The sequence below is a fragment of the Anomalospiza imberbis genome, chromosome 2, assembly GCF_031753505.1.
Source record: "Anomalospiza imberbis isolate Cuckoo-Finch-1a 21T00152 chromosome 2, ASM3175350v1, whole genome shotgun sequence".
NCBI lineage: Eukaryota > Metazoa > Chordata > Aves > Passeriformes > Viduidae > Anomalospiza > Anomalospiza imberbis.
The window spans coordinates 52,951,876-52,970,066 of NC_089682.1; the positions used below are offsets into that span (position 1 = coordinate 52,951,876).

The 18,191-nt window shown below is 41.0% G+C and overlaps 1 protein-coding gene across 4 annotated transcripts in view; it reads left to right on the forward strand.

The window, feature by feature from the left end:
• GRAMD1C (GRAM domain containing 1C) overlaps positions 1-18,191 on the forward strand; it is a 52,118-nt gene that overhangs the window by 25,356 nt on the left and 8,571 nt on the right. For 3 of the 4 annotated variants that reach the window (XM_068181081.1, XM_068181084.1, XM_068181083.1), the window contains exons 7-11: positions 5,011-5,129; positions 6,350-6,470; positions 10,316-10,475; positions 16,957-17,103; positions 17,875-17,993. In XM_068181081.1, the coding sequence (XP_068037182.1) occupies positions 5,011-5,129; positions 6,350-6,470; positions 10,316-10,475; positions 16,957-17,103; positions 17,875-17,993 (666 nt within the window). The remainder of the gene's footprint in view (positions 1-5,010; positions 5,130-6,349; positions 6,471-10,315; positions 10,476-16,956; positions 17,104-17,874; positions 17,994-18,191) is intronic. The other variant, XM_068181082.1, reaches the window with a different exon arrangement.

Genomic DNA, 18,191 nt, shown 5'->3' on the forward strand with positions numbered 1-18,191 from the left:
TCCTTATTATTTCTATCAAATCTTGCTGTTAGCTTGCTTTCGTCCTCACTGCAGTATGTTAAAAGATAAATCTGTTTATTAGAATTTCTGCTTGGGGTTCCCAGTTGTAAAATGGAGCACGGTCATGAGTTGTATGTAGGGTTTTTTAATGTAGTATGTTTGGAATTATTATTGAAACAGGATTTTTGTTAGGTTGAGCTTCTACTTCTGAAACATAGTAATGACTTCTGATTCTCTGCTAGAATGTGTTTGAGCCACCTGTCAGCCTTCTTTAGGATATTCTTTACTAGATAAAGCTGTAGAGGGGCACTGTGGAGTTGAAAGTAGAAACTGAAGTTGCTGGAGCTGGATCCACTGACACTACAAGAATGGCAGCTGTCTACTGAACTAATACTAAAAGAGAGCCCTTGGTGTTTTCAATAAGTTTTGCTGTTTTCTCCCCACCACTCCAATGTCAGGAACAGAATACATTTGGAAAATGTCTCATACACCCGAGGCCCTGCCACGGTATGCAGTGCCTGAGTATGTGCAGTTTGGTGTTCCTGGCTTCAGTGATCAAAGGGATGTCATCAGAATTTGTAAGGCTTTTGATAAAAACCAAATCTCACTCTGGAACCAGTTCCAAAGGAGCTGGTTTTAATGTTTCCCTGCAAATAGCTAAATGTTTTAATGCCTGTGAATAGCTTGTTTATATTCTGGAGCACATCTGCTAGACCTGGAGATGACATCCAACTGTTAAATTATGAAATAGAGTTGTCATCAGAAGGATAACTCTGACTATAGGTGTCACAGTGCTGATTTGCACCACCTGACGGTGAATAAGCCCCAGTTTTCAGGATTTGGATCCAGGGGACTGGAATTACATTTGCTTCAAATGATGTCAGTGCAGAGGTAATTTTCAGTCCCTGGCCTCTTCAGCACTTCTGAGCATAGACTTTGGCTATGAAGTCTCACCTCTGAGGAGTGACCTGTCTGCTTTACCTGATACACCTTAGGCTTTCACCACCTGCAGAACTTGTCGGTGGGGTCAGCCTCATACCCTTTCCCAGATCTCCATCTGGTGGCCGTTCTGCCTTGTACCTCCCAAGTATTGCATGTCCTAGGTGGTTGAGTCCTTTGACAAGTCTGCCTTTCTGTTAAAAGTGACTTGAACTGTGCAAGAAAACCAGTTACATGCTATTCTGTGCCCAAACTTACTTCATCCATCAAGATGCTTTCCTCCAACTTTGCACCACTGCTCTGACAGGACTCCTAATCCCCTTTAGCTCAGTTACAATTCTGTAGCTCATGACTTCTTCAGACCTGCACAGAATACAGTATAGTGTGTTTGGTGCCCTACAACTTTAATTCCTCTGCAAATCAGTAGGTACTTTCCTCTTAACATGGGTCTTTCTTAGGCTTTTTAATCTTTAAATGTCCATGTCAATACTTTTTTTGAAAGAAAATTCCACTTTATTTTTTTTCCATCCCTCTTGCAAAATGTGTGCAGAGTGAGTCTTGTAGGCTTTTACCTTGCCATTGTGTTTTAGATGATCCAGCATCATGGAAAATAAGGAATCATTAATGCAGGTCTGGAAGAGACATGACACCGGTCTTGATAAAACTGATAGCTGCTTCCACATCCACTGCAGCTTTCAATAACACTTCAGTTTCTAAAAACATCCAAAAGTCCTGTTTTGCAGTGGGCTTTCCAGATTGGCACAAGAAATTTATTCATGTCTGCTATTGCCAATAAGAGCACTGTCATTCACAGTTTTGCTTTATTTTCCTAAACCTTATGGGTGTCAAATATCCCTCAAGTTTAAGGGAGAAGGAACAAATTAAAATGTAATTAGGCAGGTCATTCAAATCCCAAACAAACACAGCTCTCCTTATTTCTAATGGAACAAGATCTTAACTTAATCGGTCTCAATTCCCGTGAGTCCTCTGCCTTAGAGTTGGATTTATTTTCCTATTGTTCTTCTTATGCTTTGCTGGGTAGAGATTTGCACCTGTCTCCTGAGACATTGTAGCAGGTAAGTCTAGAGGTGTGAGAAGAGACCAGAATTTCTGATCAGCTGGGCTTCTTGTGGCAGATATCTCCCAGGACAGCAGTTCTGCCTTCCCCAGCAGTTTCTCAGGGAAGACTGTGAAAAGAGAGATGCTTATTTGCACCTTTGTGTACAAGAAGATTAATTTAAGAGATGAAAGAAGATTGATTTGATTCTGAGCTTCGTGTTTAGGCAATTAGAGGGAGAGCTTGCTGTTTCCCTCCCCTGTTCTGCAAAGCAGTCAGAGTTCTGTATCAGAGTTGTCTGGCAGGAGTGTGGTGTATGGTGAGGGCTGTCTTTTTAGTCAACTTGTATGGCACATCTTATTTCTGCATTTGTCCATAGAGGCTGAAAATCATAAGCTTTGTTTCTGTTGGTGGTACTCTGTAGTATTGCTTGTGCCATGACATGGCTTTGTCTGGCATGAAGCAAAGTATTGATGATTTGTGCTCTGCTTGAAAGGACAAAGTGTATCCCAGCTGTTTATTGTAGCCTTTGTTTTTGTCTACAAAGAGAACTGAGGAAAAACACAGTGTTGACCATCACCTTGAATGGGCAAAGTAATTCATGTTTAGATTTTGCCTTTCAAGCTTCAGAGCTTCTCTCAGCCATCCACTCAGAAGCAGAAGTCTGACCCAGAAAATTTATGCCTTTCTTTGTTTTCAGAACTGACTCTTTCTGATACAATAAAGCAAGTCTTGTTTGATCTTAGCTTGTGACCATTAAGAACTTATTATATCTAGCTGAGCTAGGAATAATTGAGCAGAGTGTAAGAATCCCATTTTAGAAGCAGAAGTTGGTAACATTGCTCTTACAAAACAACAGGAAACAGCTTTATAGATTCCTTTATAGAAGCTGAAAAGCTTCTCTGCTTTCCTTGAACTATTGAGCTGACTGTAAAAGGGCAAACAGATTTGCCCATAGACAGAACATACCAGTGAATTTCATTAGCAACATTAGATCTGTGCCATTATGACTGGGAATCAAGGGCATTCACAATATTGGGCAACAGAAATGAAAATGGCTTTCTGTCCTTTGCTTCCTTAGTTGGAAGGTGTGCTAGCTAAAGATTCACCTCAGTCATATTTTGAAACCATGTAATGCCCACCCCTATTTTTGGCCATTTAATAAGAACAGCTGTAGGTAGTTGTTGGTGGTTATGAGTTTATTGCTTCAGAAGACAGAATGCGTGGGGAAAGTAAGGTCAGCTGTAAGTGGATGCATGTGTTTCAGCACTGCATTGCTGTGTAGAACAAACCCCCGTGCAGAGGGAAGCTGGCATTAGCTGCTATGACCCTTGCTTTATAGCTGTGTGTTTTGTTTTAATGTTTACTTTGCCCACGCTAGGATTAAATACCTTGAAACTGATCTCTGTCAATAGGGTGCTTGTTGCCAGCTGCTTTCTGAAAAGCCCGAAACCGTGTTGTGCTGGAAAATACCCGAGGGAAAAAACCCTTCCTCGTCTCCCGAGTTGGGCTCTTTGTCCCGGCCCTCGGGGGCAGCGGCTCCGATGCGATGCAGCGCGGAGATCCCGCAGCGGGGGCGAGGGGGCAGCGGGTCCCCCGTGGGTCCCGCCCCGGCGGCGACGGCCGAGATTGGCTCTGTCCCACCCCGGGCCGGCGGTGGCAGCCGAGGAAGGCGCTGCCCCGGCCCGGCGCGGGCGGGGGGGCGGCCCCGGCCGGGCCCCGGCGCCGCCGCCCAGCAGGAAGTGGGAGCGCGGCGGCGGCTCCCGGCGGGAGCGGGGCTGTCCCGGGAGCGGCGCTGCCCCGCGGGACGCGCCAGGTGGGTCGCGGAGCGGGACGGGGCGCGGGGAGCGCCGGCAGCCCGGGGAGCGCCGGCGCGGCTGCGAGCGCGCATTTACATCCTGAGTGCGGGTCAGCTCCTCCGTGCCTGTCTAAAATTGCGGTACTGTAACTAACACTCTACAGGTGAAGCGAGCGGGTGGAGAGGATCATTTAAAGGCCCTTTAAATAATGCATGGGTATTTAATGTCATCATTTCATGCAAATAGTAAGCACTACTTGTGTTACTGCCTCATTAGCACAGTTCTGTTCCCTTGATCAATATGGATGGTGGCCGAGGCACATTTTCCAGTGTGGTGTCTCCTGTTTTAAGATCGCTAGTATTGCTCTCTGAGCTCTGTTAAATACAAAACCTTTTACCTCTGTTCTTTGTCTTTTTTTTTGTTTTTTTGCCCCCCCCCCTCCCCCTCTGCCCAGCCCTTTACAGCCGAGGTGGACTTTGAAACTTATTGCTTACTTTGCAGATATGAGTGTGCCATACTACTTTCCCCTCCAAGCTTTCTTGACTATTTAAGAATACTTAAATATCTTTCAGTAGGTGTGGGAATTTGTGGAACAGGATAGAGATATTGTAGAGAAGGAGAAGACTTAGCTAGTCATGAGTGAAGGTAATCCCGAAGAAAAGCAACTATTTTTTCATAGAGGATGCTGGTGGTACAAAGAGAGGACCTCCTGTCCCAGCTTGGCAGAGTGGACAGTTGGCTGACCTAGACACCAGTGTAGTGACTGAAATGCTAGCCTCCCACAATTTGTAAAGTACTCTGAGCATCCTCAGGAATCAGGTAGGTATCTGTTAAGCAGTTTGTTCAGAATCAAAGAGGTAATTACTTACCTTGTGCCATATCAAGTGAAGTTCAAGAGGGAGGTACCTTGAATGTATTTGTGAAAATATTGGTGACATGTGAAGAAGGAAGTAGTGGCTTCAAGTGTGTGTTTTCTTAAATGGTGACTTTCTTGTGCCTGGTGTTATTGGTTGAACAGCAATGGGAGTGTGGAGTAGGCAGGAGTACAGTTGCCCAAAATGCTGAAACCCAATCTCGGAACGTGATACCTGAATGCTTTGGGTCCTTGTCAGAATTGAGGTTAAAGGCTGTGGTGTAATTCAAACTTGTTGCTGTTTTTCCTCCTGTGCCTTACTGTTCCATACCGTGGTTCTTGACTAGCTTGCTTTGTTTTAGAGGCTGACCAAGCAGGAATTCTGGCAGCTGGTGCACCAGAGCTATGGCACTGAGCTGGGCCTGAACAGCGAGGAGATGGAGAGCTTCCACTCATCTTCTGAGGACAACGGGCAGTCTCGGTAAGGAGCGGCTGCACAGCCTATTGAAACACCTGGGGAGAAGCAGTGTCCTCTTTCTTAGAAATTCAATTTCTAAAGAGCTGCTGTAGCCTTAGCAGAATGGTTGAGCCTGTAGTGAAAGGATGCAAAGGTCTGAACTGCATAGACTGAGTGTGCATAAAAACTTACCTGTGTGAATTTTCTAAAATAGTAGCAGTGCAGCTGAGGCCCCTTAGAAAAGGAGAGAGGAAAACCTTGTTCTCCCTGGATCTGCTTGGGGTCCAGCATAGGGTAGCTTAAATAGCAGCCTTTTCAAATGATGGTGCCTGGTCAGCACCTGTATGCCCTTGAACAGTTTGTAAGGTTTGAACAGAATGGAGCTATGTTATTGTTCAGACACTTTTTTCTTCCCCTCTGTGGAGACTGAAATACTGTTTTGCCTTTTTCTCCTGATATCTGAGATCTTAGCTTATTTTTGTATTGTCCTCAGCTTGAATTAAGAAACAGGAATTGTAATATAACAAGCTGGAATAATTGTAATAATAATGATGTGGCTTTTTGAAAGAGTTACCTTGATTTTTTTTTTTTTGGAAGAAATGTGAACTGATTTATGACCTTCCAGTGTCAATCTAATAACAGCACTTTACATATCTCTATGTAAATAAGCATGACTCTACAAAACTGAACAATGTCATTTGTCTCTTCAGTCCTGTGTTATCTGAGTATGTTTGTGAGAAAAATATCGAGTTCGTTACAGGCTTCAAAAGGTGTTGTATTAAATATTTTCTGATTTTTTTTTTTCTGTTTGATTCGTTTGGTTTTTGTTTTGGGTTTGCTTGAGGTTTTTTTGGTTTTCTTTTTTGTTTTTGTTAAGCTTTGGGTTTTTTCTTGTAGAAAATCACAACTTTGCAACTTTGGAATAAGTGATGCAGGAAAAAAAATGTTCTGACACTTTCTTTACGCTTTTTCTTTCCAAATTAGTTATAAGCTGTATGTTTCCTCATTTCCCACAGCACTCTCTTGGTTTTATTAACCTTATGATCAGAAGATGAATGTTCTGAGAGGTGCCTGAAATGAGGAAGATGGCTCGATATTAATGAGCAGGATGTGGGAAGAATGACTTGGTAGTTTTTAATGTTATCTGAACAGCCATGTTTTCAGTGCAAAAATCACACAAGGCACTTTCTCATGTTTCTCAGCGCTTATATCTTCAAAAATATCTTCCTTTTTGGCTTGGACAGATCCAGCATTTGTGATGATTCTGGAGAAAGGGATGAAAAACTACCCAAAATGATTGGTTTAGTTCGTGAGCCCACGCTTCAAACAGAAGGAGAGTCACTCAACAGACACATGTTGCCAGGAGTAAGTGCTGACACAGCCTTTCTTGCTGTTTGTAGCTGATAAGAATATGTGCTTAATGTGTATATCTGTAAGCATAGGATGAATGGAGATTGTAACTTCCAAAGTCTTTGAGAAGTCAAGAATGTTTCTTAAATTTGAAAGTGAGTGAAATTCTTTAAGAGAATATTGTTGGTGTGAGCTTCAGCAGTGCTCTGTCACTAATTAGCTGCACAGCCTGGCTACAATGCTGAGGCTTATGTCCTGGTCTGTTTTTTGTTTTTCCTTTAAAAGTAAAATTTCTTGGTTTTTCTTATCCAATTCCCAAGGGGAACATATTTGTGTTTTAGCCAAATGCTTTTTGAAAGTAATGATTTTTTGAAACTTTTACTTTTTGAAAGTAAAAGTTTTTTCACTTCCAGTGCTTTCTTGCTTATGCTATTTGTCATTTAAAAAGATATCTCCTCTTATATTACTATCTCTCCTATACATAAGGCTTATTAAAGGGTAGTTAAGTTTTGTCATCTTTGCCTTCAATGGTCAGTTAGTCTGCTGTTATGAATATATTAAACTTTTTTTTAATGCTTCAGAAGGAAGGGGAAAGCCCCCGCACGTGCTATAATAAGGATGAATTTTACCTTGATGGCTCGGGTTAGTACAGCTGAACAAGCATGAATGCCTCACTCGTGTTCACTCATGTTGTATGAATTTTGTGAGTGTGTTTGGCTGGTGTGAACAGCAAGTGCAATAGTAGTGATATCTGAGATGGGCACAGTGTCTAGCACAGTTACTGGGGCTCCTGTGTGCAGCTGTAGTCCTAAAAAGTTGCCAATTTTCTAATAACCAATTTTCTCTTGGTTATTAGATATCCCGAAGGTCTTGGAAAAGAAAATAAACCGCTAATGCATTTTTTATAAGCTTCACTAGGGCTGGGTACTTAATTGCCAGTACTTACTCCAAGTGTTGCTTTGGAAAATATGGGGAACAAAGAAAGGAGACTATTTTAATTGTTTTTACTACCCTACTAGCCTGTAAATCTTCTGACTTTTGTCACTTGCTGAAACTGATCTGGAGGTTAAGTAGGATTTAAATAGTTTTGCTGAAATCCAAGTTAATGGCTAGAGACTCATATCCAGCAAAGAATATTGGTGTTTCTCAGATGTTAAAAACATAGCTGCTTGTGTGATAGGTATTCCTCATGGAAACCCTAGCAGTATAAAACAAGATTTTTGGAGAGTTGTAAGGGAGGCCTGAGAGGACTGGGGATGCTGCTGGAATTTGGACTGTTTGGGATAACTAAAAATCTACACAGGTAGCCTTAATTTGCACTTGTAGGTCTTACTTGTGCAAGAACAAGCCATTTAAAAATAATTGCTGTGCCTGGAAAGGAAGCCACACCCCGAGATGTCTCTTGAAGGTGCTAAATCTAATTTGGCATCTTGGTAAGGAGGAATGCCTGGGGATTTGTTCTGTAAAAATGCCAGGATTCTGCCTTGAATAAACTGCCTCTGAAAAGTCTTTTAATTATAGCATAAAAGTGCAGTCTTGATAAATGTGTAACTAAACTGTTTACTGTTCAGGGTAACTAAAATGCACAGTGATTTTGTTTAGCTGTATATGTCACTTGGCATTACCCAAGAATATCCATGCTGTCTCCACAGGCCCAGGATTGCAGCATATTTTGTAGAACCACAAAGGCAGTAGGAGGAGGCAGTAGTGCTTAGAATGTCTTTATCAGAAGTCATCACAGTGATGACACAAAGCACACTTAACCACCTTCCCAAGACTGGAGGGCAACAGGCTTAAACTCCCCTTCACTGCTCTGATAGGCACAGTAAGGCCCAAGGCTCTCGTAAGAGGAAGATCTGAATAGTGGAGGGGTTGGGTCTAGTATTTGGCTCATCTTGAAAAAATACTGTCAATGGCTGTCTTTAGTTGATTGAGTCAACTCTGTGTGGCTCATCTGCCCTCTCAGTACATGTGAATGTGGGAGCCACTTTGTTGCCTATTTCTGCAACCACCATCTTTCCTCCTCCCCTTGTAGGGAGGCCTTCCAGTCACAGATTTTGCTGTTCACAGGCTGAAAACCAAAAAACCCTTGGCACAGAGCTTGGCACTACTGGACTAGCTCAGTAGATAAATGCACAATAGGGAAAAAATTACACATCTTTAATTCCAGCTGACAGATCTTACAATCTTTACTCTTTAGTTTGAAAAAAAAACACAGACCAATCCAAAACCCCATTAAATCTGTGTTAAACTTGATCAGTTACTACAAAAGCCCCAGCTTGAATCTCTTCTTCCATGACAATATGAAAAGCTTTTTTTCTAGGAACTGTTGCTTTTGCCTTCTGACTTGAGCCTGGCTTTCCTGCTCCGCTCATGGCATAGTGAGCTGCTCTTATGCTGCTGGTGGGAGCCCTTCTTCACTAGATCCTGATTGCTGTCAGAATGCTATGATAGTTCCTTGGGTTTGTGTTGGATCAGTGTGTCAATTTTTGGGCTGTTCTGTCACAACTAACTCCTTTTGGACTTCCATCTGTATTGGTATTTTGACATTTAATGTTGGTTTTGTCCTAGATCCTGTTATGTGACTGAGTATAACTTACATGGTAGCTTCTCTCAATAGGAGCATTTGTTAACTAATCTGTTTTTCTGATTCAGTCTTCCTTTATAATTTTTTGACCCTGAAGGAGTACTTTTGTCTGCTTATACTGCAGTCAGATTTATGCCTGTCTCTGTTTTTCAGCCACCCACCACCTAACAGCCCTTGGTTGCACAAGAAAAGTAACAGGTTTTTATTTTTTAAAAAACCCAAGAAGTACAGGAAATACATGATGACTGTTCAAGGAGTGGATGCTTTTGCTTTCTTGAGTCAATGCTGAATGCTCTTTAGGGATGATGGTTTTGCAGATGAATCAGAAAAATTCAGTTGAGGAGGCCTGATCATATTTACTATGGTCCTCGCACTGTTCTTCCGGGGCTGTGCTGCTCTTGATCCCAGATGTTCCACTGGTGGCAGTGGGGCCTTGAGGAGAGGTTTAGAATGAAAATTGATTCAAAGCTGGTAGCCAAACTTTTTGGGTGACATTTTTAGATACACAAACCTTGTCCATGCAGTTTCCCTGGAGATTTACTTCTTTAAGTGGGCAATGGCATGCATGCTTAGCTGACAGTTCTTGTTTAAGGTTAAGAGCTTGCATCATTGATTCAGTGACTGATGTTCAGAGGGGCTTCCTTTCTGCTTGTATATTGGAGATGGCAAATGATACTCCATTGCTTTGTTTATGAGAAGTAATATTTTATAAGTAGGATGGCTCTAGACAGTATTTTAAAACTTCTTTTTTCAAAGGGTGATGGTGTAGTACAAAATAAGAACTTTTCAAATATGTAATTGGGGTAACATAATCTTGCTGAAAGAGAGAGGCACCCTGCCTGTTTCATTGTGCTTCCCCTCTGGGTTGTTGGACCCTTGCTAAACAGTTAGGAAAAAAATAACCTGATGAATGTAAAGTAAATCTGTGTAAGGTTAATGAATTTATAAATGATGAAGTCAAAGCAGGGAAGGGGCCCAAACTGTGCAGATGGATGCAAGGGGACTGTGCCATTTAAGGGAGCTCTTCGTACCAACAGTACATACAAGCAAGTCTTTCTTGTTACCAGAGTTTAATGAAATATTTAAATAAAGGGAAGAGAGGTTGGCTGGGGCAGAGGAACAAGAGGGAAATTAGTGCTTGACTGTGTGGTAATTGAGCAGATAGAACTTGTGGCTAACTTTGTATGGCTGTCTTCTTTTAGAGTAACTTTCTTTTTTTTTTTTTTTTTTTAATGGTCTCTGCTGATATTTTTTCTGCTCTTGGTTGTTTCAGGTGGAGGAGTCCTCAATTGAGAAGCAAATAAAGAGTCCTCTTCTATCTTCGGAAAGAAAACCTGCTAAGCTAGTTAGGAGCAGGTCTTTAGAAAAGTCCTTGGACCTTAATGAGAATGAAAATCTTCCAGAGAAGAGCAGTGCTTCAGATAGTGAAGAAGGTAAATCTCTTAACAGTTGGGATCTGTAAGACAACATGACTTTGGTGTTCCATCTCACTTGTGGAGAAAGTTAGAGAACTTTCTGGTCTTATGAAACTTGTTTGCTTATTTGCTTCACAGAATTGCAGCAAAAGCATTGTTTTATCTTCATTTCTGTGGGGGGAAAAAGAGTTGTTGGGTGTTTAGAATGAAAACAAAGAAATTGTGGTTTTCTTTCTCTGTTTTGGTGGGTAGAGAGTTGCCAACAGCTTAAACAAAAAGTTTATTGACAATGGGGTGGTGCTAATTTCAAAGATATTTCTTTCCTTTGTTTGTATTTCTTGGAAACTGAGGGGAAACATTTCAGGCTGTACTTAAGTTTCTGAAGGATTTCCCCCAACCCCCCTTCTTTACACTTAGACTTTCTTAAGGCTTATGAGCTTCATTGTTATTGGTGGAGTAAGCTGAGAAACTTACTGAAAGCCCAGGGTTTCAGGAGAGTATTGTGCATATTCTGAATCTGATCTGAAGATGAAAAATCTGAATGGATATCTTGCAGCAACTTTCACTCTCTCTGCTAACAGTATCTTAATGGATCCTACTATACCAACCTCATAACTCATATCTCATTACCCAATACCAGGTAGAAGAAACTCAGGTACCTGGATGAGAGACTTGTGCCAAGGTCTGTCAGTGCTTGTCCTGTGGTCCCACAGTAGTCCCTGACAAGTTCTCACTTTTCTGTGGTGAGATTTTCACTTACCCTGGGGAAGTTTTCTGTGCCAAAGGGCTGTAGTTGTTCAGACTGATCACCGAACTCTGGTGGATATTCTGTAATATCTGAATCTTGGATACTGTAAATGCCTTTAAAGTGAAGTGTGCACAACATGTATTGGTTCCAAGGTTATATGGTGGGGAGAAAATAAAAGACAGAAAACCAACAGTAGTACTGTGCTCAGTAGCAGCTGTATATTTCTTTCATGTGCAAAGAGAACTTACTTCATCACTTGTTGGCAGGAATAGACCAGTTTAGTTAATCGAAGGCAGTTCTTAATCTCACTGAGAAATTTTGTGTCTTGTAGTTTCAGAGTTGACAACTGAAGTTGTTTGCAGGTGTCATTACGGGGGGTTTGTTGAGATGTGCAGGAAAGCTTTCAGAGTTTTGGGTTGAGTTGGCTGCCTTCAAGTTGTGATTTTTGCCTGGCAATATGCTTATATTAAATTAACTTGGCTGTTGCTCCCCCATACTGTTTGTGTCGGCTTGAGTTCAGATTCAACTCAATGCATGTCAGGCATTATCATTTTTGTGACTATACCTACTTAAACAGGCGGTACTCCTACACAATTAACAAGCTTCTCAAATTAATTTACTCTTTTGCAGGTGTATCTCTTAGACCAGCAGACAGTTCTTGCCTTTGGATGTTTTAGATATTTTGCAGCTTTCCTATCTTCCTATTACTATATCTCTTCTGTCTCTGGATTTTATTTTTTATGGTGAAGGTCTCCAGTGAAACTGATTAAAAAGTAGTCCTGTTGTCTTTCCTGCTGCTAGTTGCCTAAACAATAGCAGTAAATATTCCCTGTCATGTCTGCATTAGTGATGTTGAATAAATAAAGCATATTAAACTGGAGATATCTCTTTAATAAAAAGACAACTGACTTCATGCTGCCTTTCTTATTTCTCTTCCCTCCCCTCCCCAAGACTAGTCTTTTATTCAGGATTTTCTAGACTCACAACCTTAATATTTTCTCTCAATCTTCATGCTTAGAATTTTTTTCTTCTGTTTCTGTCTGTTTTCTGTTGCAGTTGCCCCACACTCTTACAAGGTGAATTCCTTCATGCAAATGAAACTAGCTTTCCTACATGGCAAAAGTTTACCCATGTGAATAATTTCTCTTGTGTCCTCTGGCTCATACTCAGGCTGCCCATGGAGGTGTCCTGGCAAATAAGGTGAGGGGCAAGCTCAAGACTGTTGTTCTTCACAACATTAATTTCCTTGTCCTAAGCAGTTCTCACCTTGGGGATGGGGGGTCTGAATCCCACTGTGCACCACTGGCCTATTGACCTGCATCTTGGTGTTTTTGTCCAGTTCCATAATCGGAGTATAACTCCTGAGCCATGACAAACTTTTAGCTAAACTAAACATCAATATCTGTGGCCTTAATTCTGAATTTCAGAAAACAGATTTTAGTTCAAGCACAGAATACATGTTTCCAGCACAGGGCCAAGAGTTCTTTATAATTTCCTTAAGGCTCTTTAGTATATAGGGTAATTTGTTTGTTTGTTTGTTTTCAGTGACCATGTTCAGCAACACGAAATACTTCAAAGAAAGAAGGGGGAAGCAGATACAGGGAAAAGAGTATTTTCTGCTAGAAGGCTCTGCTGTATATAGGGAGATCACACATTTCTGTTCTCCTTGTGTAACATGACAGACTTACTGTTTTGTTGCTGTGTGTACTAATAAACACCTTAAATGTATGATCTGCAGGAGAGCATAGCTGCCTGCACTGTGGTACTGCAAGATGGGCACAGCAGAGGCTTGACTGCTTGCAGATAATGGTATATAGGACATACAGTGTTTAAAATACAGGACAGTTGAAATTAGGTTCAGCCCTGTGTTAGTTGTCCCCCTCTTCCTCCCCAGTACAACATTTTGGATATATATTCTATGTTAGGAAGAGTAGCCCTGTTACCTTATTGGCATTTTAATCAAAATACTAAAGGGATATATTGTGTTGAAAAAAATAATTATTTACTTTGGTGTTTGGAGGATATATGTTTAAGTCACCCGAAGGCAAAAAGTGGTGGAGATTTTTTATCTTTTGAACTGGCAAAAGCTAGCATTGTCAAAATACTTAGTAGCTCCCCAAGATAATTCTGTACTTAAAGTATAGGAGAATTCTCTGAAAATGGTTAATACCGCTGATACAGTCTTTAAATAGATGATGTCTGGAATATGTTCACTTCTAGGAATTAGTGTTATTCACTTGATTTCAGGTGTATTTGGTTAAAAGCTTCTACCTACATATCTTTCATGCAGCCTGTAATTTTTACCCATCCCGAGCAATATAGAAATGTTCAACAGTGCCAAGATTTGCATACATACTTTTTAAAAATCCTGATCCACCCCCATCTCTGTAGAGTGGAAAAATCAGCCTTCTTACTAATTTGTTTGATAGCCTCTGCTCTTATCGGTTCAGCTTTCTTAATTTGTTTATGGTATGTGTTTAGCTTTTTCCTGTTGGTTGTTGAGGGGAATTTTAATAACAATGTTTTTCTTACTGCCCCTTCCACCCCCCGCATCCATTTTTTGTCTCTTTTTTTGCACTGCAGATGTCTTTAAGCCTCTACCATCTTTGCTGCATAATGGTATTATATTCAAACATTATTTCACAGCTTGCCTTGCAGTGATGAAAATGACCTTAGGAAGTGCAAGGCAGTAGTGGGGGAGGGAATAGACCTGCTGTTGTTAGGCTGAACCAGAACACTCTGGGTAAGGTGTTTACTTTTGTGTTTTTGGGTCCCTAGGGATCCTTACCTAAAGTCAAAATAATCTCATATTCTTTTAGCAGACAGCTCTGATTCAGCTATAAATGCATTTAGGTTAAGAAAGTTAGTGTTGATAATTATATGCTGATGAGGGGTTAGAACAGCACTGAAAGTGAAGGAGTTAAACTGATATCTCTGTATTTGCATGAAACATTTTATTAATAAAGAGCATTTGAAGCCAGTCTTAGGTAAAATGCTTCATGTTGCCCTGCTGTTGTGAAAAACAAAGGCAGATACAAGTTTACCTGTGTAAAATGAAACATTAGACAAACATGCATCTTTACTTGTAGCAGAGATAAGTGGTTAAAGCTGTTTGCTGTGTCTGAATTGCAAATGTATAAAGCGTGTGCTTATTCATTGCTATGCTACTGTTTGTGGTCGCTGCTTCATCTAGGATTTCTACAGATAAATTTTGAGAAGCCCAGATGGAAGTGACTTGAAGCTTGTCAAGCTCTTGGTGTATCCTGCTACTTGGTTCCACAAATGCGGAACTCGTGGTGTTTAGACATACGTGCACCTTCCAGACCCATTGTCCAGAGAGTTTACAGTTTTTCTGGACAGCAGCTGTTTGAATCCTAGCATATAAAGTAGCTGATGGGCCTGATATGTAAGCCCAGGTTTAGCTTGGATTTTCTGAAAACTGCTGTATGTGCAGTATGCTAACACATACTGCTGTATGTGCTAACAACAAAAAAACCCCTTTGTTTCTTCCAAGAGCTGAGAAGGATTGTAAGCAGAAAACATATTTCTCAATAGAAACTCATGCACTTGGCACTTCTTTGACTATTCCTTATTAGAGACATGACCATATAGAACTAGTGTAGGTAAATTAGTTTATGGGAAGTTTTGTATAGACCTGTGGGTTCTTTTTCTTCAGACTCACTAGAAAGAGGACAGAGTAATAGAGCTTAGTAGCAAGATCTGCACCTTAAGGTAATAAAGCATGGGCTTTGTGCATATCACAAGCTGCCCTGGTTTACCAAATTACCTTGCATCAGCAAAGAAATAGTAGCTGTCCTCAGGCATTTCAGGTGAACGTGAAGTTGAGTTGTTTAGCTCAGGCTCACTGGGGCAGAGGTAATTTGTGTTATCTTGTGTTTGCCAAGACATATACAAATAGCTGACAAAGCTGATCTGATGCTTATCTGGTGGCTTGATCATGTGTCTGCGTGTCTTTATTTTTTTTTTAAGTGGTAGCAGATTCCTTGGGCATGTCAATGTCCAGCTGAGTAACACTCAACCACAGTAACTAGGTTTGAATTGCCTGGTAGCTGATGCCGTGCTAGCTGATGCACAGTAGGCAGGGGGGACGTCAGCATCAGTATCTGAAACTTCCTGTCTCTTAGCAGAAGAGAGGATATGGGGAGTGCACTCTGAAAGGAGAGATCTGTAATGTTGAGGTCTTGTTAAATTAGGTCAAACTTACAGTTCACTTGGCCTACCTTTTGTTAGAGTTAGATTCAGTTAGGAGAGAAAATACAGTGAGCATAAGCTGAAAACTCAGGCTGAATTTCTGGCTTCCTGCAGAATGTTTCAGCACAGCAAATTCATATTCTGTGTGTAATGACTGTGTATTGACTGGTTAAATAGGCCTCTTGAAATGTGTGTTTGCTTTCTGTCCCATCTCATAATTGTGTGGAATTACAATTGCACAAGCAGAACACGGCACAGAGAGGAAGTCAATCTCTTGTGCAAGCACAAAAATACAGCACTCACTTCACTTTTGGGGTCCTACTCTGAAGCCTGATGAGATCAAGGAGAGCTTTTTTGGAGGCAGATGTTCTAACAGGCTTCTAGCAGGCTAGGAGCAGCACTAGAGAGGGAGTTTGCTCAGTCAGGACTAGCTTTCCTTGGGGACTGCTGTGGTTGTTCATTTGGTGCATTTGCCTTATCAATACTGACTGCCACCAAGCCAGTAATGTTTTAAGTGCTGTAACCTTAGCCTGCAGGCAGCTTGTGAACTACAGTGTGATATTCAAGCTCCCTTTGCATTCGTGGCTGGCACTGACCTTTCCTAGCCCTGAGCATTAATTTGTATCAGTTGAAAGGTTGGCCATCCTGACTTGGGTCTGTCTGCTGCAAGATTTGCTTTTGGGCTGCTTGTTTCATTTTAGTGGTGCTGGGGGGGGAGCTTGTTTGTCTTGCTGGTAATTATAGTTCAGGATTGACTTGTTAATAAAGCATAAGCAGATTGAGTCGGGATTGGCACAGGAAACTGCTTGCCCTCCAGGATTATAGTTCTATCCCTTATCTCTTGCAAGTGTGGCTGAGAAAACCACAAAGCTGAGTCATGCCAGCAACCACGAAGAAGCAGAAATAGCAAAGATCAGTGCTGCAGCCACAGAATTCCACTGAGGTGCTTGGTGGCTTTGAAACAGATGATGGCATTTGAGCCTCTCTGTGCATTTTTGGGGACTGCAAAATGGAGCAGGGTATCCCTTGTGTTCGTGTTCAATAGGTATGGAGTGAAGAACTATTTGGGAATCTACCTGGTCCCTTAGACTGTGGACATTACCAGTATTAGAAATGTTAAAAGCAGAATTCTGAAACCAGTCACAAGAAGAAAAGTGTTATGGTTTTACTGTCCTTCTTTCTTGTCTTTTGTACAATAGACACACATATTAATGAAAACTATGCCAACTTTCCCTAGTGTTTCTTGCAGGACTAGTAAAATACTGAAGGCAAAATTAAAGGGGTGGTACCTTTTGCTGTTAATTTATCAATTTGCACAGGGAAGTGGTGGTAGTGGTGTGTATTTGAAAATCAGCTCTGGACTTTGTTCCTGAAGGCAACCTACCTACCAAACCATTTGCTGTTATCCTTACTGTGTTTCTGAGAGTGAGAAACAAATGCTGATTGCAAGCTTGGGAAAGATTTAAGCTGTAATAAAGCCTAGATTGCTATCAAGGTTATGCATAATACTGTTCTTAACCTGATCTCTGTCTTTCTTAGCAGTGAAGGAGACTATCTCTGACAATGATCTCTATGGGAGACTTTTTATAAACAGAGTTTTCCACATCACTGCAGACAAGATGTTTGAAATCCTTTTCACCAATTCTCACTTCATGCAGAGGTTTCTTAATTCCAGGAGTATAGTAGGTAATAAACTCTTCACCCTTCTGCCTGTTACAAGCTACCCTGAAAATTTTTACCTCTGAGAATTGCTAAATAGGACTAAGTTGAATTTTAAGTTTTTCTGTGCTTTAAAAGAATTTTAAAGCTTTAAAGTTTCACTATGAAAGAGGATATTTAAAGCTAGACTATTGTTTCCCTAGGTATGCACATTTTGGAGTAAGAACCTCATTTCAGTGCACGACAAAACTGCATCTTAATGCCTGAATTTTGAGTAGGTTATTAAGTTGATGTATTGTGGGGTATTTCTGATTACATTGTGTCCCAGAAATAGTGAAATGTGTATGGCTGGTACACAGGCAAAAATCATTGCATCCTCCTAAACGATATTCACAGGCTTTAATTTTCTGGATGAGTAAATTTTATTCACTGAGACCATAAGAACAGAAAATCAAGTAAAAAAGGGTAATATTTATTCAGTGTCAGCTGGGAAGGCAATGTGGCAAAAGCTTTTGATAATGCTAAATAAATCTATTCAACTTTAAGCAAATGGGAAATTACGTATTTTCATTAAATTGCTTACTCTTTTCTCCACCCTATTTTAGTAGATTCAGGCTCAGCTATCCAGAGCCTCACCTTTGTTTATTAGCAGACTACATGGGTATGGTTTTTCCTGGAAAAACCCCACAATTAATTGAAACCAGTTTTCTGTCTTTTCCCCTACTCCTGTTCTCAAACTGTTAAGACATGATAAGACAGGTAATTTTAATGTGAGATTTTGCATAACTTCTCATCTAGATGCTGTATCAACCCCTTGGAATAGAGACTCCAATGGCAATCAGTTGAGGACTTTGACGTACACTGTAACGATTAACAATCCGCTCTGCGGGAAGTTCACAACTGCAACTGAAAAGCAGGTACTGTGTGCATGTGTGTGTCTGTCTGCTGCCCTTTAAAGGAAGGGACAGGTCAGTTCTCTGGTCTGTCAGAGTTCTGTGAACTGAATGAGCATCTGCAGCTTAAAGCATCTCTCAGGTGGTTTGCTGTGTCTCTCACCATTAGAAAGACAATGCTTATTAAATGAGAGAGGCTTTCTACCTTTACAGATGGCTGTA